The sequence below is a fragment of the Condylura cristata genome, unplaced genomic scaffold, assembly GCF_000260355.1.
Source record: "Condylura cristata isolate star-nosed mole 26May11 unplaced genomic scaffold, ConCri1.0 scaffold00021, whole genome shotgun sequence".
NCBI lineage: Eukaryota > Metazoa > Chordata > Mammalia > Eulipotyphla > Talpidae > Condylura > Condylura cristata.
Window position 1 is genome coordinate 32,225,818 of NW_004567122.1, and position 26,280 is coordinate 32,252,097.

Consider the following 26,280-nt stretch of genomic DNA (forward strand, 5'->3'; position numbering starts at 1 on the left):
CATATTTGCATTTTTTAAACCTTTCCATAGTAGGTAGAAAATAGGAATCATTTTTGCTTTAATTTGGATTTCTTTGTTTAGTAGTAAGGTCAAATAGTTTTACGATGCTTGCTTTTTATGATATTTTCTGCTCTGCTTTACACTTTGTCTTTTCTTTGTTTTAGACCCCAAAACAGCTTCTGAAACAGAAATGGATATTTGTGCTGAATGGGAGATCAAGACCATTACTAGTGCTTTGAAGACCTACCTGAGGTAGGGACTTTCCATTTGCTGGCAGTGTGCCAGCTTGTTATCAGGCAATCAGGAAGAAAGCAGTTTTATTTTCAGCCTCCAGAGAGCTGTTGGGTGGGTGTATGAGAGGTGGAAACAGCTTATGTGTGGGTACAATTAGCTCAGCTGGTCAGACCAATTGTAAGTTATCCATTCTTACAATGGGTTGCCATTGTGCAGTGGTGCCAGGAATGACTTAGGAAGCTCAGCTCTTTATGAGAAGTGACTGTGGTAATTAACCTTTAAGAGAACTTAAAATTTGGTATTCCTTGAAATCTCCTACTAATCTATTAAGAGAATAAAAAATACTGTGTCCCATTCTGTTGATATTGCAATCATATAACCTATTATTTTGTACATTGTAGATAGTGTATTTTGTTGGCATTGCTCCTTAAATGAGAATAAAAGAAACTCCCTTTGACTCCTTCAACTTAGATTTAAAAAACTGTACTTTACTAGAAAGAAGACTGTTTTCCATGTAAAAATATGTGGTATTACCACCATCTCTCTACTCTCTCCTGTTTAAGGGAGTGGGTGACTGATTATCTGCCTGTATCTGTTTCATAGATGGAAATTTATGGTAGACTTGAAGGGTAGGAATATTATAGTTCTTCATTGTAATTCTTCCTAAATAGGATGGTGGGGTCTAGTCTTGAAGAGAAAAACTGAAATCATGAATTTCATGAACATTTGTTCATGTTTTGTGATGATTATTTGACTTGAAAATAAAGGAAGGAAGCCACAGAAAGGGAAGTGATGGTTGAGGTTTGATTGGCTACTGCAGAATTGATGGGAAGCTCTTAAGTGAAGATGAAGATGCAATGCCAGTGATGACTGAGAGTTGAATTAGGGGACTCAATGAGAATAACATAAAATTTGAACCTACAATAATGTACATACAGTTTGTAGAGAAGCTCATTATTTGGTCTATCAGGAAAAATTGGTTTACAGTTAAATATACACACTAAGCATATTTATACCCCAAGTATTGTCTTTTACACAAAACTATTTCATGAAGTTTTGTATTTATTGATTACTTTTGCATGTTGACATTGATTAGATAATAAACAATGAGTGTAAGATCTATTTTTTTTAAAAAACAGGAAAATTTTCATTTTCTTTATGCCATGCCTAATATTGGGAGCTCTAGTCTTTTGGCATTCCTGAGCAACACTCCATAGTAAATTCACCACAAAAACACCTACAGAAGTCTCTTTTTGTGTTTCCAGATGAATTAATTTTAATAACAAACTCCTGTAAAGATGAGACTTTAAGCAAAGGTTATAACTGCAAATGTTTAGTTAGTTTTCTATTTCTCAGATATATCCTAAAATGGTCTTGTTGATTGGTGAGACACTGACTGAAAAGGAAATATCTTGGTTAGTGCTAGATATTTTGCATTAGCAATTTCCTGGTTATATCCATTCCCTTAAAGGAGAGAGAAAATGAAAATTTCAGGTGAAATCTCACAACTCTTTCAATAGGGAAACTAAGTTCAACTAAGTTTAGTAGTTGTTGTTTCCCGGTGATTGTTGTCTTTGAGAAATGTGCTATATATTGCCATTGGGTCCTAGTATCATATGCTGCTATTTAAAGAACATATGATTATGTTTTATTGAGCTAACTAGTGTATATCCTTTCATTCCAGAATGCTTCCAGGACCACTCATGATGTACCAGTTTCAAAGAAGTTTCATCAAAGCAGCAAGTAAGTTTTCTATTTTGTCACAGTTTTAAGGCGAAGAGAATAGATTTTTCTGTTTCAAAGAAGTCAGTATCCCAAAATAAATATTAGCTAACCTTTTGTATTCTACATATAAACTATCACTGCATTTTGCACCCATGAAACTGTCACAGAATAAAAGTGAAACCAAACCAGGATTGCTAAGGATCTTGCTACTGCATTGCATTCACAGAAGAGGTGAAAAGCTTAAGAGGTGGGTTTTTTTTTTTTTTTTTTGAGAGCTGGGGTGAAAAGAAGAGAATAAGCAAGTTTGCGTTTCTAATTTTGATCAGTGGAGTTCTAACTCCCTGAGTTTTTTTTTTTTCCAGCCCTTGAGTAGCATTTTGCAGAATGAATCAGACATTGCACATTACCTAAGTTGAGCTTTAGAAGTGTTTCCCTAAATACAACACCATTTATATAACTTCCTAGTCCTCTTTTCCATCATGGCTTCCATTTACAGCTTCTGATCATTCTTCAGCTGTATCATCCAGGTCCCTAGTGTCAAATTACTGGTATTAAAATACACAGGGATTAGGTGCAGGCTATCCTAAGTGGCCTGGAATCTGTCTACGTGGAGCAGGCCTCCTGTAAGGGGCAGTAAGATTCTCTAACATTTAAATCTGGCATAAGTCCCTACAGTGTTGTAATGTCTATTGCCTGTGCCTTGCCCAGCTTCCTTTAAGCCTTCAGAGTTTGTTCACCCTGGTCACTACTACTAATCTAATTTGGTAGTACTGATGTTCTTGTGGCTTTATTTACTCATAGTTGTCCCCTTCAAACAGGAAGGAAAAAGACATGGAGAAAGCTGGGAGTGAAGAGTGTTTATGTGATTTCTTTCTCAGAGAAATTCCAAGCCCATAGCAACCATTCTCTAATTAAACCACACATCACTCCTATAAATAGGTGTGGTGAGTACCATCAATCTATTTCCCTGAAAAATGGAGCCACTTACCCAAGTTTATAGGAGAGAACGTGACAGGCCACACTTTAGGTTTTAGGCTGAAAGAAAGAATTACATGTATTTTCTTCCACCAGTTCACTTGTCACAATGATTTGAAAATAACTGGGAATCTCCTTTGAATTCTTTGAGACTATCTTCAGGTGTTATTTTGATATTTGAAACCCTTGCAATGTTATTCATGTGTGATTTGTTTATCATTTGAAGAGTGCATAAAGTTCTTTCCTTCCTTGAAATGAAGCCATCACTCTGCTCCCAAGTTTGTTCCTGCTCTGAGTGCACTTGACTGGCTCCATTTCCTCATGTCATCATTCTGGCTTGCATTTCTTGACAGACGTCATTTGGATGAACTCTGTTACAGAAAACACCATTTAAAGCTCTTCTAAGTCTAGTCTTACTCATCATGAGTGCACAGAACAGCATCTGAAACTTTTGAAAAAGACTCATTTTGCTAGTGCCCAACCTTTGGTTTCCTTTGATTTTTTTGTCTTGTAAACCGAGTTAACTGTAAAAATTCTCAAATACCTCTCTCCTTCCTTTGCAGAGCTGGAGAACCAGGAATCTCGGGTCTCTGAAATCCACAGCCTTGTTCATCGGCTTCCAGAGAAAAATAGGCAGATGTTACAGCTTCTTATGAACCACTTAGCAAAGTAGGTTTAACACTGATTGCTGGTTCTTTTTTCACCTTAGAAAGTTATTAGTATTAAAAGTAGTGTGGGTTTTGTTTATGGTTTCCTCTCCCACTGTTGTATTCAGGATACTGTAAGCTTAGAGAAATGTGTGAAATGTTGGCTGCTTCAATTAACAGTGACAAATGCCAGATGGTTTGCAGAGGAGACTGGGGAAGTGCCCAAGCCATCAGCTGAATTTTCAGGGTAAACAGGAGTTTGTTGTCCATGATACAGGCCACCAAACAGAGTTTTGAGAGGTTATATATTCTTGTGGTGGTGAAGGCACATAGGGATATGTTGTGGGTTTATAGATTTTGGGTTTGGAGTCAAAAAAGCTGGATTCTATAGTTGATTAATCTTTACAAACCACTTAACCAGCTCTAGATTTCCCTTGCTGCACCAGTCATTTTATGTGTGTAAATATTCTCACCATCCATGGATTTTGATGAATATTCTTAACAAGAGTGGAGCAGTAGGACAGACAGTGTTAACAGTTCACCTGAATGGTAAAACCCTATGGCCTGCTGAACTGACATGTTATAATTGGTTCTTACCCATAAATTGTTCATGCCACCAAGTCACTGGGGTAAATTGCTACTTTGCTGAGGGAGATGATGATTTGCTTTCATGTTTCCACCAAGCACATGACAATTACCTTTTGGAAAGAGAGAGGAAGAGCAAGAGAGTGCAACCATAAACATTTCCATATATCTTAATTAATGAAGGGACAAGCATGTTTTGCATGTTGGTGAGAAGCAATTAGTTTGAGGCAAGGGTAGCTCTATTATCAGTCATTTTTTTTTCTCACCATGGCATGGCAAAGAATGCACAAGTTCTCAAGGAAAGTGCTCAAAATAGTCAGAGTCCTGACAAAATGCATTTAAAATGTTCAAAATAAAGGGAAGTGCGCTTTAAAAATAACTCCAGATGCTCTGAGAGGGCAGGTCAGTGCCTGTTCCATGTAATCTAGTTAGGCATTCCTTAAACCAAAAAGCTAGTTGAGATCTTAGTTGTAGAACTTTATACCCTTGTGGGACCTGCGCCAAAAACAGAGGAATCTCCAAGTACACTCCACCTAAGTATGCATGGGGACGTTCATGATGCTTTATTATAACTGGGCCCTGTGGAGACATCAAGCTGCTGGGAGCTACTGCAGAAGAGATGGGAACCAATTGAAAGCTGTCAGTCTTTTCAAGCTGTAACATTGTAATGCAAGCATAATTGGACTGAGAAAGACCAAGAGTAAATGGTGATGCTGCAGAACCAGAATGTATGTTAGGAACCTTAAAAATAATAATAATAATGTCAATGGATTTTGAACACTTAGGCTTATAAATGTCCCCTCTCTTGGTAGATGGTTCACTTTCTCCCTTTTTTCCCATTCTGTCCTCTTCCAGCCCCATTAGGTCCAGCCCATGTTTGTTCCTACCCCAAAGCATAGTAGTACTTGAGTATGCAAGTTATGGCTGTGACCTTGGCTTTTTTTTTTTTTTTTAGCAATTTAAATTTTTTGGTTGCTAGAGGGTTTTTCTTTCCCCAAGGAATTTCTGGAACATTGTATCTTGTCTTTCATACTTGAATGATTTTCTTTGGTTTTATGGTATTTCTTTGTCCATTATTCATCAAAATGCTTACAATGTAGAAAAGTGCTCATGTTCATAGTGTGAGTTGTTGAGAGCTGGTGTCAGAACACAGATTCAAGTTATCTACTTTCCATGTTTTCTTCCCTTGAGCCTCTAAGTTCAAAATGCCTTGGAGAAGAGGATATAAGTGAGTGCTGCTGAATCCAGTGAGAAGTATTCAAGTTTGAAGAAACTCTTTGGCACTCAAAAAAGTTCTAAGATTCTACTTAAACCCAATATTCTCATTTACAGCTCTGTCCTATTTTAAAATCAAACATTAAGGGAAAATTAACTTGGAATAAGGAGTCTGTTTCATTCCAGTTTTCTCAGGTTCAGACTTACCCTAGGATATGCCTGAGCTATTGTTTCTTGATCCACTTACTTAATGGTCAGCTTCCTTCCTAAGTTTTGGTTTCAGGACTGATTCTGCTAGTGTTTCCTTCTCTCATTACCTGCTGTGTTTGTCCTGTGCATATCGGGCAACTGGTTCAAAAGGAAGGTATTTTGTGTTGTATATTTTTTAAATTATCCTTTTGGAACACTTCAAGATTGATTTCTCCTAAATGTAGAGAAAGAGTTAAGATATTTTATATTAATTCCAAAAAGAAATGCATTCAGAGTGAGAAAGAGTCTTGTGGGGGGGAAGGATAAAAACTCCAAACCTCCAAAGCAAATTATTTACCAGGATGCATCCAAATCACAAAACTCTTGGTTGGTTTCAGACCTCAGAATGAACATAAAAATTATAGGCAACTATGCACATCTTTTTGTTGTTTTAGCTTAAATCTACTATGATAATTAAATGTTTTCTATTTGGATCTAGTATACAGCCTGGAGTCATGTGCCTCCTTAGACTCAGCTGGAGTGTTTGTTTACATTGACATTGCTGGGTCCCACCAGGTCTAACTCAGACTGCCTGAGAATATGCATCTTTGGTTTATTTCGTAGGTATTTATGATACAAATACTTTTTAAGAACCACTGGCCCAGAGAATGGACGCTGTGGAGGGATTGTCTAGGAGAAGGAAATAGTGTTAAGACTGAATTAGGGTTTAGGTGGGTGATAGAGACAGGAAGAAGAAACTCAAGGCAGTGAGCTCAAAAAACATTTTATTTTCATAACTAAATTACCAATAAAATAAAATAAATCTGGTTTTGATTTCCCATGTCTTTAAAATACCTCTGCATTAAATTGATTTTTCAGCAAATGACTTTGTCATAAAAGTCATGCATAAAGCATTTTTGGTAGTACAAAAACTGTCCCTAGCTAACTCTGAAACCTAGTGGAAATCATTCAACCTCTTTAAGTATCAGTGTTTTGAATTCCCTTCCTTTAATGTGATTCTGTGTTTTCATCAGGTAGAAAGTGGGGAAAACACGAAAACATTTCCCAATCTTATAATTGCAGAAGAAATGAGAGTAGATGAGTAATAAAGACTAATTTCATGGTAGTTCAGATGTTTACATATCATGATGACTTTAAGTATGTTGTATATCCTCTCACATACCATTCATACTGGCTCATTGTAACTTTATTACAGTGTTTATGCTGCTCTGGAGAGTTTCAAAGGACTCACTATACATCAGGAGTGTCTATTAAAAATACCTTTTCACAGCTGGTTTTCCCAAACACTTACTGAGAAATAAATCTTAGTCTCTTTTCTTTGTTGAAGTAACTATTCCTTTGTTGTTAGGGTGATGTTGGAAAGACAGGGTCTTGCTGCCTTTCCAAAGAGGTATTACATTTTTTAGGATTCTTTGGGTTGCAACAAACAGAAAATACAATTCAGAATGGCTTACACAGTAAGGGAATCTGTGATCTCATTACATAAAATGAGTCCTGAGGGTTGGTTAAATTTCCGCTCAAGAAATACTGCAATTATTTCATGGTCCTGCTCATAGTCAATCTGTGTTGGACCTCTTGGGGTAATCAACTGTTACACCATATCCTTGCATATAAGTGATTGAACAGAGGCAGAAAAGACATTATTTCTTTTTGGGGTCTCTTTTTAAGAGCTATGATGCTTTTTTTCAGACCTTTTCCAGAAGACTTACCATCATATATTTCTGGTCTGAATCAATTATTGGCAAGGGGAGTGGGTATAAAAGCTCTGTTTTATACCAGGGTTCTCAGTAGGCAGCTCAAAGTACCCCCTAGTCTCGCTGAAATATTTTTTCAGAGAGTTTTGTTTGTTTGTTTAGATTTTATTTATTTATTTTTGCATAGAAGAACTGGAGTATAGGCCAGAGGTGGGGTGAGGGGGGGAGGTGAGAGGATTCACCAGAGACAGAGTGCAGAGCAAAACAGGCAGAGTTACTGAAATACACTGCTGAGGGGAACAGCGGTCTAGACAAGAAGTCTGCTGTACCCTGTGGGTCAGCTCCCTGGCCTGGATCAACCTCAGGCTCTCACCATGGTAGCCTTGAGATTTAACCCCTCAGCCTCCTGGGAGGCCCCATTTCTTAAAGAGTTTTAGGTCTATTGAATCACCTTGATTAGCATGATGTACTCACTCAATGAAAACATGTGGTGGGAGGAAAGGCCAGTTTGGGAGGGGATGTGATCACATCTGCAGTAAGGGCATGGGCACATTAAAATGACAAGATTTAGGGGAAAGGATGAAAGATGACATAAAAAAGACAAAATCAACTTAGATCCCATTGTCACTTCCTGATTTCTTATTTTTTTTCATAATCCAGTTGTCGGATCTTCTTTGGGTCATCTGTTACCTATTGTGACTTTCCAAAAAGGACAAAATTCTATAGATTGCAGGTATCATGAAGGAATATTGTGGGGGCAACTGCTGGGTGTAGAAGTGATGCTATCTAAGTTTTTAGACTCACTTGTCTCAAGTTCTCAAGGATTGAGCATCAGAACTTGGCTCTTTTCTCCTTCATGTGATGAGTCTGAGTACTTGCAGGTATACTTGAAAATCAAGAAGGACATTTTCATATTTCCTTAGTGATCTAGAAGCAGAGTGAATTGGGTTCATGTACAAATGCCTGTGGTTATGAAGAAATTCATTGCCTGGCCTTGGCATCAAGGGGTATGGGCTCTGGTGGGAAGTAAACATGGATGCTTAGCACTAACCTATATCTTATAGGTAATATAATAGGCCTTCATCCATTTTAAGTCTAGAAGATTTGGCTTAGTGAAGAACTGGGGAACACATGAAAAGAGCTAGTTATTTCCTTGCCATTGAATAGTCCAAATAAAATAACTGTGGAATTTTACAAAGCATATTTAAAAGAAATCAGCGCTTTTGAAACAGTAACTTTCTAAGATGGAAAACTCCTGTGAGCTTCTCTGGCAACCTTCCCTCAGCCATACACCCTGGCTCATGAACCTTTCTTCTCTCTAGTAACCACCGTACACTCATTGCTACTGGCACAATATTGTGTGCCCACTGGGCCATTGGTAGCATAGCTAATACCTCAACAGATCCTCACTGACCACATTCTTCAGTCTCATTTGGTTTCTCCCCAAACCAGTTCCTACTTTGAACTGATAGTTCTGGTGATCTATTTCTTGAATACCTTTACTTTTCTCCCTCCCTGTTTCTACCCTCCTAGTTCAGGCTACCATTGTTTCTTTACCAGGTGGCTTGCAAAGTCCTCTTCCCAGCTTTTTCTGGTGGGTGGTGCTCTGACGCCCTCTGGTACACAGAATTCATGCTCTGCAGTGGGAACTCTTGGAACACTGCAAATCTCAACATGTGATTCCCTTGTTTAAAAAAAAAAAAAAGGCAGTTTTCCCTTTGCTCTTGAGATCAAACTCTGGACATTGACACTCTGTGTCCCTGATAATGATGATTGTATCCCTGCTACATGGTGAACAGTAGGTACTCATGAATATTTGCTGGGTAGAAACATGAATAGTGTCTTGACTATTTCTCAAACATCCTTTAATCTGCTGCTTCTTTATTTTGCATTTTGCAATTTATTTTCCTCTCTTTTGAATGTCTCCTCCCCAGCCTTTGCCTGCCAAAGTCTACCTCATTCTTTAGCCTTAGCTCAAATGCCAAACCTACAAGAATCTTTTCTGCCTCAAGTGCCATCCCCTCTCACTTTCCTAAACTCCCATAGCCTTTGCTTATTCCTCTTATTGTGTATCACATTCCACAATATGGGACAGTTTACCAGATATCTTCTCACTCCTGCTAAGTCATAAGCTCCCAGAAGACAGGCAGCCTGTCTTCCTTTATCGTAGTTTCTACCATGGAGGCTGCAAACAAGGTCCTGTAACCAGAACAACCCACATAAATGTTCTATCTGCTGTTGTTGTTCCACACATGGCTGTTTTAAAATTCAGGGCAAGTATTCAACACTTTTAATAAGTGTAATTTTACTTGAAAACACTCGGATCTCCTTTCAGCCAATTAGGTGGAGCTTAGGTGCACCTTAGGTTGCACCCCCGGGCTTGCCTTCTCTGGTAGTTCCTAAAAGGTCACAGTGTGTCTTGAGCCTGGCCCACTGCTTTCTTGTCCCATATTTGCTTGAGTGTGGGGAAGGCAATTGGTTTTTCAACTCCTGGCTGACCTGTCTGCTAATCCCAAAAGAGGAGCTCCATATCTGGTGATCACATAAATGAACAAGCAGAAACGGGGTGGGAAAATTACTTCCCTGTCAGCTCTGTTTTTCTCCTGAAAGATTTGTTATTTCTAATAGATCGGAGGTTCCTGGAAGATGTTGGTGATGGGGCTTCCAGTTCTGTTTATGTGGTTGGGGTGGGGAGGACAGTGTGTTTTTTTAAGACTAAGAATGGGATTCTCAAAGGACTTTCTCTAGCTATTTTTGGCAAAGCCTAAGGAAGTCTATTTAAAGGGACACTGCAAAGAGGACTACCACATATTTTAAAGCAAATAGGCAACTTAGCACTTTAAATTAATGGAAATGCAGGAGAAATCAGAATGCAACTCTTGCTTAGCCTAGTTGCTGGACCTTCACTTATTTTTAACCAAGGAATTTCTTTGTCTTGTAGCTTTCCAGCTTTCAGGGGCTAGGAGAAGGAAAGAGTTCAGAATCATATTTTCTATTTTTCTTAAAATTAAAAAAAAAAGAAAACCACACAATTTCTGAATTCAGGAAACTAAAACTTGTACATCATCAGACACGCCCATTCTCAAAGGGGAAATGCTTAACTTTAAGCTGTTAGAGCAGTCTTAGAGGACCTTTGATTTGGCTCTTCTGTTTATTTTGAGTTGCTCCGTTATTTTTGGGTTAATTTTTTCAATGACTTTCTTGTTTTCTGATGCACCTCTTCCTGTTCTGAACCCATGGAGTCTATTGGCAGATTCAGGGAAAAGCAAAAGAGGAGATGTTTTCTTTTCTTTTCTTGGTTGCTACCCCTTCTCCCTTTATTTCAAGGTATTATGAAGCTAATTTCATTAACATGAACATAACTTTGTTTATTTTTATTCCCCCCCTCCTTTTTTCCCCCTTTTGGATGGGGGATCTGGGAGTGGCTCGTTTACTCTTTTATTTCTCATTTCATTTGGATGCATGCTTTTATCCCCCTTAGTGAATCTTGCTAAAGGCTTGTCCGTTTGTTTAATTTGTTAAAAATAAAACACATACAAAAAAAAAATCTTCCAACTCTTGATTTCAGTGATCCTTTCTCTTATCTTCTGGTCTTTTTTTCATTTATTTCCACTCTGATGATACTGCTTTTTATACATTAGCTCTAGAAGCAATTTCATTCAGGGTGTTTGAGCAGCAGTGACTAACCAATTCTATGTTCTGGGGACAGGAGCCCTCTTTTGCCAGATCTTCTTTGTGTTACATGCAAGTATTACCTGCAATGCTTGCTTGCTTGCTTGCTTGCTTTTTAATTTTTTTTTAAGATGTATCTTATTTATTTATACAAGAACTGGGGTCTAGGCTAGAGGTGCAGGAGGTGAGAGAACTCACCAGAGACAGAGTAGGAGCAGAACAGGCAGGTCTACTGAAAGACACTGCTGGAGGAGAGCAACAGGCAAGACTGAAGAGGTCTGCTGCGCTATGTGTATCAGCTCCATGGCCAAGGATCAAACTCAGGCCCTAGTGTCTGGATAGCACTGAGACTTTAACCTCTGCACCACCAGGGAGGTCCTATGCTTTCTTTCTGACACTGTTTTGCCACCAGTTCTCCACAACTGTTGTGATTCAAAGTGACAGCTGCTGTGAGACAGCTGGCAGACCTGTAGGTAGTTGTAGTTAGTTCATCTGTAGAGGCCAAGAACGCAGTGGTTGAGAGAGATCATCCTGAAGTCAGGTTTCCAGGTTTTGTTCCTGTCACCTCTAGAATCTGGCATGAATTATTTTACTTCTCTATGCCTGAGTTTCCTCATCTACAAAAGGAGATACATAATTATATCAGAATATCAAAAACTTTTAGGCTTTTAGCATGCCAAAGTCTCTTGGCTTTTTGTCTATTTCAGCCACGATGACCAGTATAGCCTCCAGCTGGCTTCATGTAGGTACAGCCTCATGCCCATACCATGTGCTCTTGTCTCTTAGCTCCCACCCCTGGCATGCCCACTATAAAGTGGTAGCTGAGAGCAAGGCAGTATTAACAAACCTTTAATCAGGGAAACCTTTGGTCAATGAGAGTTGGGGGGTGGGCGTCCCAAGTGGCAGTAATTAGATGGCCTCTTAGAGGACAGTCCCATGAGACTGAGCAAGTGTTGGTGCTTGGACTAGGCCATTGTCAGCTTCTCTGCCTCATTCCACTTGAGAACTCCTAGTAAAGTAATATCCGATAAGCCTTCACCTCTGTCTCTTCTTTCTGAGGAACCCAAAGTAGTACAATAATAATATCTACTCTCTTAGAGTTGTTGTGAGGATTAAACCAATTATATAAAACTATTAAACAACATATAGCACATAAAGACACCCTCCTTTAATGGAAACCTTTATGTTGAATCAGTCAATACCACACTGATAAAGAAATGGGAGTTGTGGAGTAGGTTACATAATGCAGGATGGTGCTGAAGAACAAGATCCTGGTCTTCCTTTTTTAATAGAATAATCATACAGCATCAGGTATAAGGGAAAGGGGAACAAAAGGAAAAGAGGAAGAAGTAACTAGAAAATGTGCTCTGTCATCCATATTATCAGAGGTTGTGGGGTCTGCCCTCCAGGTACTTCTCATATGCTTGATGACTCAGTATTGTAATTGAGATCCAGCCCTAGCTCCCCAGTCGGGAATTCAGTCTTATCAACAAGGAGTTCCACTGATCAACTTCTGGGGTCCCTTGTCGTACAAAAGTCCTCAGCCCCAACCCCCACCCCCACCCCAGTTGTTTCCGGTCATACCTCATGATGTGTGAGTCAGGAGTAAGTTTATGTATCTATCATCAGCCCCCTGGGCATTCCCCAGTCACACTTCTTGATATATACCCTTCGATCAGCTTTCTGCTCTTGATTGATTTGAAAGGCACCCTGTAAGCTTTGGCTCCTATGACTGATTGACTGGGTAGTTCTGACCTTGCATAGGAAAGCAGAACTGCAGGTAACAAAATGATGGCCCAACAGGCCACTTGGGATTAGCAGTCCCACACCTTTACAGTATGTTTGAAAAATCAGACAATAGGGAAAGGAGGATCATGGATCTGTGCCTTAAGTTGAAGACAATGAGAGGAATTTTGCAAGCAACTAAACCTAAACAAGTCATTCTTATTGGGATGGGATTTTTTCCCTCCAGTTCTGTCATTGACAAGCAAATCCGTTATGGCTAGATGTTGAAAACACATACTTATAACTCTCATCCTATAGGGAGTGTGGGGGAGAGAGAGAGTATGTGTGTACGTTTGAATGTGTGCAGGCACCTGTATTTAGTTTTGCTTTGCTTTTATTTTCTTGGTAGTTGGTGTGCCTTTTACTCATAGGGCTAATAAGCCACCTCACCCTTCCTAGAGAAAAAGCAGGCACCACGGAGTTAGTGGGAAGAAAGAGTCATTGATATTTACCCCAAGCTTTACATTCTCTTTGAGTATTTGGGGCTCCACCATCCAGATGCCCCATGGGTTAGTGCACCTGTTTAAGGAACACGCTACAGGCACTCACTTCCAGGGGAGGTTATCCATTCTTCATGCTTATCCTCCTGCTCCTTGGTATCTTTCACAAGGCTGATTTCATCTCAGAAGCAGCTGTCTTTGCTGAAGTCCAATAACTCTTAATTTCCTGGTGGGGGAACTACACATTCTAATCACGAAGACTCATCTTAGTCTATGCAGTCTGGAAATTTCCATTTTCAAAATGATTCTTGTGGGATAGTCAGACTTTCCCACAAAATTTGACTGCCTCCTCCAGTGCCCTTCCCAGATTAAACATTACCATCCACTGTCTGAATGGTTCTTTTTGCCCCTCAGCACAGTCTTCACATGGATTTCCCTCCTGAGTTACTAACCTCTTTATTATTTATTTACACTTTAAGTTGTGCATGTGTTCAGCTTCATTCTGTCTAGGTAGACGTCTTAGCAGTTTTAAGCCAAAAGAAGGTTTAGGGAACTGGTCTCATGATGTGAACTTGAAGTCCTTTCTGCTTTCTCACTTGTACCATTTGACATCTTAGTGTTTCCAATTGAGCACTGTGGGTATAAATCATTATTTCTTTGAGAGGAACCCAGGAGATTTGATTTATTGGTATATTGCAAGTAGGTCTTTCTCTGACTTGAAGGAACATCGAATTTGATAAAACAGGATCACTCTTTTAAGTCGGACTTTCAGTGAAAAAATAGTGTAGCCATAGGACTCAAGAAAGAGTTGGTATTTAGGTCTTTGGTTTTAAGGACACAAGTCATCTGGGCTAATTAAAATAGAAGGGGGGAATATATTGGAAATCTTCTGGGTCAGTCACATTATTGAAAGTAGAGATGAACCATTAGTCATCAGAAAGCAGCCTCAAGGATGATGAGGTGTCTGGCATCCTGCTGCATTTCCTTAGGCCATTTACCCTTCTTTTCTAAATAGTTGCCTCAGATCTATCTTCCTATTTCACTAAGAAAACAGATGCACTGAGAAGTGTACTTCTACAAGTTGTCACCTCAATCTCCACACCCAAGCTGTTGTTTGTACCTTCTGCCCATATGTGAGAGAGGATCAGTGAGCATTCCTGCCTGAAGGTAGTCCTTCACTGGGCACCAGGGCCCATTCCTAACTTTATTCACAAGGCTTGCCCACTAACATTCCTGTCTGTGTGAATCTTTTCCATTTACGCAGTCTAATTTCTGTGATTCTGAATATTAAAAAAAAATAACAAAAAAACCTTTCTCAATACTTTATTGCCTTCAAGTTACCATTCCATTTCTCTGTGCTCTTCTCAGCTGAACATCTAAGATGTTGTGCTTACCATCCCCATATTCTCTTCTCCCATTGACCATCAAGCTTTTGTACCCCCTGTTGCAATGAAATGCCTCCTGTCAGTGTTGCTTGGTGACCTCATGTTGCTAAATCAGTTGCAGACTTCCCTTCCCTCCTCCCTGGGATTCTTTCATCACTTGGCTTCCAGGACATCTCCCATCTCCCTGGCATCTCCTTTTCAGTCTCCTTGGCTATGCCTAAAACTCTTTCCTTTGGTTCTTAGACCTGATCTGCAGTTTTTCTATATATATCCTCCCCATGAGGTCTTGCTCTTAGCAGTGTGTCACTCATGTGCTCCCTGCCTACCAGTACAGCTGGGTTTTTTTCCCATCACACATAATGTACTATATATTTTATTTCTTTTTTGTTCCCTTCTCACTGAAATGTATGTTGTGTGTCCTTTACTCTTCTGTGTTTCTAGTACCTAGAACATCAGTTTGCATTGGAAGGAGGTACTCAATAACTATGTTTTGATAATAAAAGAAGTAAAAAATAGAAAGTGTCCAGAGAACTCATGGATAACCTCTTTGCATTGTCTCAGCTCTGGCCACATTTGTCCTCTTGTCATTCCGTTGTAGGTTAACACTCATAGTAAAACAGTTGTAATGACCTTACCCACTTCAGTGGCAAGGGGGTAGTGGTGATTTCAACTAATGTTCTTCTTAGGATCACATGGGATGGAAGAGGCACAGCCCAAGGATAGTTTGGATGCCTTCATTCATGAGGTATTAATAAGAGTCCTGTTTGTAATTCTGTCTTAAAGAATCCACATTTTATTTTAACTCTTTAGACCTTAAGACCTATATTAGCACTATAGCTGGTCTTAAAAGTGCTTTACGCATCATAATGTTAAGGATAGGAAAGTCATATAATGATAAAGAAACAGCGAACAGCATTCAGATATTTCTGTAATGCCTGAGTATGCAGCTCATTTCCCCAGAAGTCTTGTTTCTGGTTTTTTTTTTTTTTTTTAAGATTTATTTATTTGTACATACAGAACTGGGGTACAGGCCAGAGGCTCAGGGGCGTGAGAGGCTTCACCAGAGACAGAGTGGGGAGCAGAACAGGCAGATCGACGAAGTACACTGCTGAAGGGAGCAGCGAGCGGGTCAGGAGAGGTCTGCCACGCCATGTGGTCTCCTCCGGGGCAGGCGGGAATCGAACTCATGCAGAAGTGGCTTTAGCTTCTCAGTGCAGTGCTTTAACCCGCTGCGCCACCAGGGAGGGCCTGTTTCTGGTTTTTACATGAGCTTGCACTTTACAAAAGCTTGGCCTCTCCTAATAGCAAGTCTTCAGAAACATCCTGGGCTCAGACTCCAGGGTGTTTTATGGAATGAAGTGCTAGATTGGCTCACAGTCCCCAGAACTGCACACATTTACAGGTTGTCTTTAAGCATCAAGTGCATGGTGAGTTCCTATTTCGAGCATGTTTCTCTGTCTAGCCAGCTAGCTAGGTTTTCTTGATTGAAAGATAACCAGGCTCTTTTGCTATGTTAAGAACTATACTTCTTACTAGAACTGCCACTTCAACTGTTTTGCATGCCAGATAGAGATGAGCTGCCTTTCCAAAACTTGTTTGTCCCATAGGGTCATTTTCCCCAAACTTAGCCAGATGGTTAATGAAACAGAGAACACTGGCAAAAACCATAAGTTATTCCTGCCCTGTCATGTCATTCATGTCGTGACTCTTACCATGAATAGACCTTTCAGAAATTGTTTTAGTCATGGTTAAATCTGATCTTACTCATCTGAAACTTACACAGATCTCTTACTGCTTTTTGCTCTTTCTAATGTTCCCCTTAGGGGATTGGGAGAATCCAAAGTTGAATTTCTAATAATCTGACCCATAAAGGACCCAGAATAGCATTATATTTAAAAATGAAGCACTTTTGGTAGCAAAAATTCTAAGTTACATGCCTGTTACCCATCAAGGAGGTTGTTGTATCCCTGCACTCTTTGGGATTGGCAGCCTGTTAAAAACTATTCTTTCTGTATTGATGACCAGGAACATCTCTAAAGAAGATGGCATGGATGGAGCTGGCCCTAGATAAAGAAATGGGATGGCAGGATAGGATCATTCATGTCAATATGCATTAATTTATGGAGTACCTGCTGTGGGCAGGGCACTGACCTTCCACAATCCTAATTACATATGTTTTGTTAGGTGATAGATGAGGGAATGACCTATTCTAACCCTGAATTTTAACAAACTCACTTCATGCTTGAGTCTGTGTAGGCCTTAGGTATCTTATTTGCAAAATGAGGTACATTATTTTTATGTCTTTTTTCCCCCCAAAGTATACATATAATACAGTTAAGGAAAACAGACTGTTTTCTTAGGTGCTTTGGTTTTCTCTTGGCTTCTTTATTTTTTTTTTTATTTTTATAAAATGACCATGTGTGCTATTTAAAAAGTTATAATTATTTTTTTATTTAAATTTTTTTAAGATTTATTTATTTATTCATACAGAACTGGGGTACAGGCCAGAGATATGGAGGGTGAGAGGATTCAGCAGAGACAGAGTGGGGACCAGAACAGGCAGATCAATGAAGTACACTGCTGAGGAGAGCAGCAGGCGGGTCAGGAGAGGTCTGCCACGCCATGTGGATCTCCTCCAGGGCAGGCAGGGGTTGAACTCACGCGGAAGTGGTTTAAGCTTCTTAGTGCAGTGCTTTAACCTGCTGCACCACCAGGGAGGGCCCTAAAAAGTTACAATTATTTTTAATGAGTGGAGCATTCTCTGGTTCTGTGCTCCTTTTAACTTGAATATGTACTTGATTATATGTAGCAGAAATGGTTAGGACAGGACAAGACAGGGCAGTCAATCCTTAGGTATTCCACGCAAAACCCTTTTGTCTGCTTTTACTGCCCATCTTTTGTCTATTCCTCTGCTCATTTGCATTTCTACCTGAGTGGGCAGCAGAGAGAAATACAATAAGAGAGCAATGCTGGAGACAGTTGTAAAATTAATGTGAAAAGGTTGGTTTTTTATTCTCCCAGCTAAAATTACTGCTGACTTTCTTTTTTTTAAACAGGAATCCATTCTTCTTCTTTTTTTTTATATATTTTTTAAAAAAGATTTATTTATTCATACAGAACTGAGGTACAAGCCAGAGGTGCAGGGGCGGTGAGAGGCTTCACCAGAGATAAAGTGGGGAGCAGAACAGGCAGATGGACAAAGTACACTGCTGAGGGGAGCAGTAGGTGGGTCAGGAGAGGTCTGCCATGCCATGTGGGTCACCTCTGGGGTCGGGGATCTAACTTGCACTGTAGTGGCTGTGGCCCAGGGAGGGCCATGACTTTTAACTATATCTTTTTTCTTTTTTCTTACTTCTTTAGTTATTAGGTCATGGAAGACAAGCTTTATACTTATGGTAGAAGTGGTTTAAATTTTTAAAAGTAACAGCAAAAAACTGCACGTTTGGTTCTGTGTGACTTACTCTCCCCCCCGCACCCCCTGCCCCAAGTACTATGAAGGACTTCTGACTTTCTGTTCATCATAGACTCCTGTTAATGATGTCTCTTTCAGCCTGTCTGGTGTCTCAGCTTTTCCCACCTACCTTTCTGCTTATTCTGCTAGAGTGGGGCTCAGAAAAAAACAAACAAAAAAAAAATTATGCTGTTTTTTTTCAAGGCCCACAAGTTCAGAATGTTGAAATTTTCAAATAGGTGAAAAAAATAAAGAGTACTACCTCATGAAATTCAAATTTCAGGTTTCCTAAATTTTGTCAGAACAAAAGCACCTTTCTTTAGTTACATATTATCTTTGCTAGCTTCTTCCTTACAGTGACCAGCTGAAAAGTTGCAAGAGAGACCCTGTGGCCCTCAAAAGTCTGAATTATTCACTGTATGACCCTTTAAGAAAACAGTTCTGCCTGTGTTAGATTCTCTTCTATCAAGGCCTTAAAGCTAAGGCTTGTTTGGATGTGCTAACTCAACAGCAGATATTTATCAAATGCCCACAGTGTGCCAGGTACAGTGCTAGTCTCAGGTACAAAGGTGGACACAATGCTCTCCCTGTCAGTAGGAACTCACAAAGTAGAAGGGAGCAAGAACATGTTCACAGGTAAATGATAGCACAGACCTATGTACCCAGGTATGAATTAGGTGCTGTGTAAACTCTGAGGGGAAGTCTGACAGGTTGGGAAGGCAGGTGGAGAAAAGTTTATCGTTATCTAAAAGATAACAAAATCTTAATAGCTTAAAGCTGCATCATTATACATTTGTTAACTTTTAATTATATCACTAGAATCGTTGCCTTAGAATTCACTGTTACCTGAAATAAGACCTGATGTAATTTTTACAAGCATGCCTGTAACATTTCAGTTGTACAAAAAATTATTGCTCTATTACAGGATCAACATTTTGTTGTTCTATAAATGACCATTGTATGGAGTGACTTTATCATCATCAAGATATAAAATTTCCTTTAAGAATCACTGTTAGCTGTCTACTTATGACCAAAAGGAAATAGACATTTTATTAAAATTGCAGTTTTTATTGTTTTATTTTTAAATGATTTTCATACATTTAAAAAGGCTTAGTTATAATTCTACTGTTTGTTGTATAAAAAGGAGGTCATTGAGCCCCATTGAAGATCTGCTGAATCACAGTGTTGGAGGGTTGGGTAAGGAGAGGGACTTTGATGCTTCTAAGTGATTTCCAAGTACTCTAAAACCTGAGAACTATGATTAAAGATAACATTGATTAAAGATGCATTTTAAAAGTTAGTTTTTTGAACTGCATTCTTTTCTTATTATTTGCTATCAGCCCCTGAAATATGTGAAGCCTTTTGAAGTTCTCCAAGATAATGTGAAGAAACTATGACTTCCCAAAGTGTTCCCCCTCTCCCTTTTATTTTGGGGGGAAAATTGAAAACACACAGAAATCATTTTTAATATGTATTTATACATATATATTGCTATAATTATGTATATGTTTACATATATGTACATATATTTGTGACAATTAACATCACATTTGTTCTCTAACATCTTTTGGCCCCTCTTTAGCTCCATCCCCTTTGCCCTCTAGTGGAAAGTTAGCATTTTTAATTTTAATATATATCTTTAGAATTGTGCTCTGATACTTTATATGGATTTTGAGGAAACCAAGTATAGACATCTGGTATTTGTGTCTTGTAATTTCCATAAATCAGCATATTTTCATCTTTCAGCTTGTATTTTTCTTATATTTTTATCTTTTTGAGATAAATGCTAGTTCATTCTCTGCTATGTAGATATGTCCATATTATTTCTATCTTTCCCTACTGGCAGATATTTCGAGTTGTTCCTAACCTTTTGCCATTGTAAACATTGCTGCAGTAGACTTCCTTGATGACATTGTTCTGAGTGTGTGTGAGTTTTTGCAGGTTTTATAGTTAGGCATGGAATTACAGGGATAGTCAGCTTCTTTTCTTCTCAGATATTGCAGTATTATTGTCCATAATGACTGAATTGCTTTACATGCTGGACACACTTTCTAGTTGTTGCAGTCAATTGGTACAGAATACTACATACAGTGTGTCTTGTGGCCCTGGTTATGCTCTATGTTCTTAGAGTGCACTAATTTTGGTGGGAACTGGTATATTCCCATCTGACCTGAACATTAAGAGATTTAAATAGAAGTTAACTGTGCCTACATAGAGGTTGGGTAAAGGTGGCAGAATGGAGGCCTAGAATATGATGGTAGAAAAAAGAATCAATAAATCAAAGGGATGAAATTTGTCATGGAATTCTGGAGTGAACCACCCAGAGAGATCTGACATAGAAACATCCCAGCACCTGTCTTTCTCATTACCCTCCCTTGGGCTTTGGCAGGTTCTATGTATTCAAAACCTGTGCCACAAGTCTCCATAAAATAGCCCTTGAACCCCAGAAACCAACCCAACAACTTCTAAAGGTCTCACAGAATATGACTGTGCCCTGGGAGCACCTGGCTTAAACAGGTCCCCATGCCTGCCAGAGCCTTATTTTTGGTTTGCAAAGATCATAAGGCCCTGCCAACATCTTTGTGGAAGTGTTTTTGAAGATGAATATGAAATTTCTGACTAGTGTGAGGAATTTTTAAAAGAAACTGTGCAATCAAAGGGAAATCTGTCTTTCCCACTTTGGGTCTCTATAGCCATCTGAACCATACCACAGGTGTCTAAGACTAGGAACAGTTACTGCTCTGTGATTTTTCTGTAATAGGTTTAGCTTTAGCTCCCAGATTGTTGTTTTCTGGGGTGCGGGCTAAACACACCTTCCCCATATTGGTTGCCAGTAATATCCTTAAATCTTTGATTGCTTTTGTTTTCTTGCTAGCCTCTATGGGACAGTTGACTCTGCATACCCTCAGGTATGTTCATCTATCATTAACAGAGTTCACACATACCTACTAAGTTTCACCTACATCCTGTGACTAGGCCAGAAGTGGAAGGAAAGAAGCTAACAAAGAGAGAAAGAAAAGTTTTTAAAAATAGATTTGTGCATTATCCAGCCAGTAACATTTTGGCATATTCAACATAAAATTTTTACATGCTGATAAAGTAAACCAGGGACATCAAGGTGATGTGTCTGGAATGGGGCCAGGTAGACATTTTATAGAGGACACAAGGACCTACACCTAGCCAAGAGTGGGACTTGCATCCTTAACACCTGTTTAAATTTTGCAATTTAAAATTTAAAGAGATAGAGGCACTCAACATGACTTGTTACAGGCCATGATTTCCTTAAGTCCTCCTCCCCAGGACACCCTTTTCAAGTTGGTCTAGGCCATGGTGGGGTTTAAATTCCCTTCTGGGGGCTATTTGTCAGCATCCAGATCCAGGAAGGCCTCAGCTGTGGGCAGTTGTTGACAGTGGTAGACAATACAGAACTTGAATCTGTCTTCAGTTCGCCATCTCAGATTACATCTGGTATTATATAACCATCCATGGGAAAAGGGGCATTTCAGATACAGAGAACTTTTCAGGAATGTGTCTGTTGCAGCTTAGCATATATAATTGAAAATTGCCCTCTCTTCCTCTCCCTCCCAATTAATATCATTAATTGAAAGCTGGCTCCGAGCATTACTGTGGCAAAATAGAAACAGGTGGGTTGTTTTGCTGAGAAACTGGAAAAGCAACTTTAGAGACTTCACAGCATCTGGGCTACTTAAGTACTTAGTCCATGGCAGGCTGGTGGAACAGGTGGCTGTGCTGAGCCATTTAAGCGAATCAGTAGTGATACTAGAAATTTACATGGCTTTTTTGTTTCAAGAAACCAGTCCCCCAGTCATGCGCATTAACTTCTCACAATTCTCTGCTAATTTGGACTCCAAAGGTAATTTCCATGGAAAAGGTCCTGGCTTTATAAAATGATCTTATCATTGGCATAACTTTTCCTGTGGTTTGTCATAACCAGTCCTGCAGAAGATCTTTTTTTCCCTTTAACTTACCCTTTGTTGGGAGTATGAAGAAGCTTAGCCGCATCTGAGCATGAAGTCACTTTGGAAAAAGCAGGGATTGGAGGGCACAGGGAATTCATGAAGTTGGAGAACAAAACATGTTATATGGGGTAAGCCTATGAATTTCTTTTTTCTTTTTCCTGACCTTCTGCAAAGTTAAGCACCTTCTCTTTTTTGAGGATGCCAACAGCAGAAAACCACCCTCCACCTGTTTTTCCCCTTTGAGATTTTATCCTTGCACACCTGGAAGCACCTTAGTTTGCTAGCCTCTTTATTTAGCCTTTGCTACTGGACAAAGGGCTCTTTAGTCTTTGCACTTAGCATAGGAGAAAAGCAGATCACCCAGGAAGCTTGGTTTGCTGTTTCAAGTTAACAGTGCTGTGTAGCTAATTTGATTATCACATTTAACTGAAAACACCTGCAGTATCTGCCAGACACAGTGCACCCAGCTTGGCTTCTTGGGCCCCATACAAATTCCTCTCACTGGCAGTCTGGATTAAATGAATGTGTTTTTAAACATAAGGGCCTTGCTCAGTCCTCAGAGCAAGTTGTTTCTGTGGCTCCTTGGGATAGAATAAGGATGCACAGAGGACCTGTTTTGCCTTTGGATTCATTTCCCTATAGCCGTCGCCTGGCAATGCCTATGGAAATCATTCCAGTGGTGCAGCACATCTAGGGAAAATGAGCTCCATGTAGGCTTTGCAGGATCTGCATAAAATGTCAAGACAGGAGATGAGATACACAATTTTTTCCGTGCCCCAAACCTAGACACTCAGTGGCTCACATTATATTTTTTCCAACTGAAAAACTAAGGCTACTTACTTAGCTTCAGGTTACCAGGATTGGGAAATTTGAATGTGGACCCTCATGTGTGTTACCTGGGTCTCACTACTTGAACATGAGTTCAGAAGACCATTCCAGCAGGGAATCCATCTGTAATCTGTAAGATTGGAGTGAGCCTGACTTATGTAAGGATGATAGGCTTCTTTCATTTATTTCTTCCTTAAATATCTGGGTATCTTTCATATGCCAAGTATTATTCCAGGCATGGAGGAATACAGCAGTGACCTAGACAGATTAAAGTCTCTTTTCTCGTAGTACTTAAATTTTGATGTCCAGAAAAGATTTTCACAAGACTTATTGAGCACCTACTTCCATGTCCACTGTGAATGCAGCAGTGAGGGTTTTTTAAATTATGCTATTAACAAAAAACAGACTACTTCTATTACAAAGATAATTTCAGGAAATGTTAAGTGCTCTTGGGTAAGGGTAAGCAGTTTGACTAGGAGTGAGTAAAGAACTGTTGGGCAGAGGAGACCTCTCCCAGAGGTGTAGTGTAAATAACCTCCTGGACGAAGTTCAAGAGCAAAGTCTCAAAGTCATGTGAAGAGTTAACAGGAAGACTTTTTGAGGCAGAGGGAACATTTTGAACACCATTCTAACTGTAATGGGAAATGTGAAGGCTTCTGAGTGGGTGAGTGACATGATCTGTTTCTGTTCTAATTTTTGCCAAGATCAGTTTCTTGCTCTCTGGAGAATGAAACCAGTGGGAAGAAGACTGGAGTCAGGGAGCCCAGATAAAAGAGATTGGAGGTCTGGACACAGATGGGAGTATCAGAAGTGATGAGAAGTATTCAAATTTCTGCTATACTCAGAAGATAGGGCCAGTAGGATTGAAAGAATCAAGGATGGCTCCTGAGTTTGTAGTCTGCAGGGAAAGTCTAGTTTGGTTTGTGGGGATGGGGGTTTGAATGGAGTAGGTGCCAAGGATAACAATATCAAGAGTTCTATTCCTCTTAGCCTATAGATGAATTTTCTTTTGTATGTATCGATGCAGGACTGATGACATCACTGGGGACAGGTCTGTGCATAGGAAAGAGGACACCGTTCTAGGCCTTTGCAGCATTTAGAAGTGGGGAGAAAAGGAATTAGCAATGTAGATTGGAAGTAGCAGTCTCTATTATAGAGGAAGTCCTTGTTGTGTCCTAGTTAGGATCCATACCTTAGAAATTGACACAGAATCAAAATCTGAAAGACTAAACTTGCTAGCTGGAGAATAAAATACTGGGTTTGTTTAAAATAATGATCGTGTATTTGGTTTCCCATTGATATATTTAGAAATGGCACATTGTTTTTTAAGATTGGATGCCCTGATGTCAAACAGAACTGAGTTCAAATTCCAGCTTTAACTCTTTCAGTTGTAGGACCTCCTTATACTTCCTCACTACTGGGTTTCTGTGTCCTCATTCATAAAGTGGAGGAGAATAATAGGACCTACCTCAGAGACATATTGTGAAGATGAAGTGAATTAATGCATGCAAAGTGCATGTTGTACTTTCTGGCATGAAATAAAGCTCCCAAAATGGAAGCTTTTGCCTCATCCACTTTTTCCTGGGTCTTTTGCTGGGAATGTTTAATACTTTGTGGAATATTGCATTACATACTTCGTAGTTCCTCTTCTTTCTTTGCTGGCTCTCAACTTGGTGATACTGTCCCCAGTTGCTTTAGCCTCAACAGTTGCCCTGATCTTCAACACAGTGATTATGTCACCCTGGAAATGTTAGGAGAAATTCTTTTAGGGCGGTTGAACTGAGTATTCTCTCTGGACTATTGTAAGAATATGCAGCTCTGTTTATTGTTCCCATCCAGGGAGAAAAAAAAGTTTCTATCACTATTTGTCCCTGCCCTGAATTCAAGAAGAATGAGAACTTATGATCGAACTTTGTGAAAAATGTAAAACCTAACCAATGCAAAGGCACTGGTTAGAGACCTCCGCAGTGTCAGGTACTTTCCATATCCAGTATCTACTATCATTACTTTTTCCTCCATTTCACGAGTGGGGACACAGAAACCCAGTGGTTAGAAAATATTAGGATGTCCTCTAATTGAAGAGAGATATAGCTGGAATTTGAACTCAGAAATTTTAACTTAGAGGAGAATATTAAGATTCAATGAGCTATATAAGTAGCCCAAGTCACATGCTACCAGGTTTCAAAGTCAGGATTTATGTCCACGTCCTTCTCTGAGTCCTGAGCTGAAGAGCATTTAAGTATTAATCATAGATCTGAAATCAAAATGATGGCATGGTTTGTAGCTCCTTTTAAGTAGAGCTTTCCTCTAGCATATTTTACTTCCTTTTGAATGTTGTAAAACAAAATTATTCCTTTTCAAATCATTAAATTCTTAAGTGATGTTTCCCTCTAGTTTATGTTTAAATGATTTTTCTTTTTCATGGAACATCCCAAGTTTTGATGAGTTTTTAAAATGTAGGTTAAAAAGTTGATGTTGTTTGCTTTTATTTAATTATCTATAGTTAAATATTTTATTATACTCTTAAGATAGAATATCGTCATTGTTGAGTGTACACCTTAGGGGGTCACAGCAGTAAATTACAGTTACTAAGATTAAGAATCTACAGAGTATACTCACCAGTGGAGGACAGTCCTTAATGTGCTTTGGGGAAAAGAGCGCTGGTGTTTTTTTGTTTGTTTGTTTTGTTTTGTTTTCCATGCTTTAGTCACAGGCTACATTGTTTTCTAGATGTGATCAAGTTTAAATTATTAGTATTAGTGATCTAAGTCACCTTATTTAACACCACTTAGAAATAGTTGATCCTGAAAGAATGTGGGGATTTAAAGTACCATTTCCCACCCCCTCTTAGTTGGAAATTCAAATATCATGTATAGTTGACCTTCTATACAGCTGAGGTTACCACATTCTTGGTTTTGGGCAATTCCGATGGTAGAATTTGGGAATATGGAACTCATGGATTAAAAAAAAAAAAAATTAGGGCCTCTCTGGTGGCGCAGCGGGTTAAAGCACAGCACTAAGAAACTTAAGCCACTTCCGCATGAGTTCAATCCCCGCCTGCCCTGGAGGCGTGGCACATGGCGTGGCAGATCTCTTGTGACCCGCCCACTGCTCCCCTCAGCAGTGTACTTCATCAGTCTGCCTGTTCTGCTCCCCACGCTGTCCCTGGTGAATCCTCTCACCCTCCGCATCTCTGGCCTGTACCCCAGTTCTGTATGAATAAATAAATAAATCTTAAAAAAAAAATTAAACCCATGTATAAGTGGACCGGCCAGTTCAAGTCCATGTTTTTCAAGGGTCATGTGACCTAAAATCATGACTTCATTTCCATCTCACATGCACACTCTAGTAAGAGGACCAGTGATCAGTTTTATTGATCAGATTTGTTTGTGTTGTCCTTTTCCCCCTTCTCTCTACTTGGGTATTTCCTGGGAGATGATAGGTGATTGACTCT

The 26,280-nt window shown here is 39.4% G+C and overlaps 1 protein-coding gene across 2 annotated transcripts in view; it reads left to right on the plus strand.

The window, feature by feature from the left end:
• The window catches only part of ARHGAP26 (Rho GTPase activating protein 26), a 415,883-nt gene that overhangs the window by 257,535 nt on the left and 132,068 nt on the right, over positions 1-26,280 (plus strand). For both annotated transcript variants that reach the window (XM_004686837.2, XM_012727989.1), the window contains exons 15-17: positions 165-252; positions 1,919-1,977; positions 3,498-3,603. In XM_004686837.2, the coding sequence (XP_004686894.1) occupies positions 165-252; positions 1,919-1,977; positions 3,498-3,603 (253 nt within the window). The remainder of the gene's footprint in view (positions 1-164; positions 253-1,918; positions 1,978-3,497; positions 3,604-26,280) is intronic.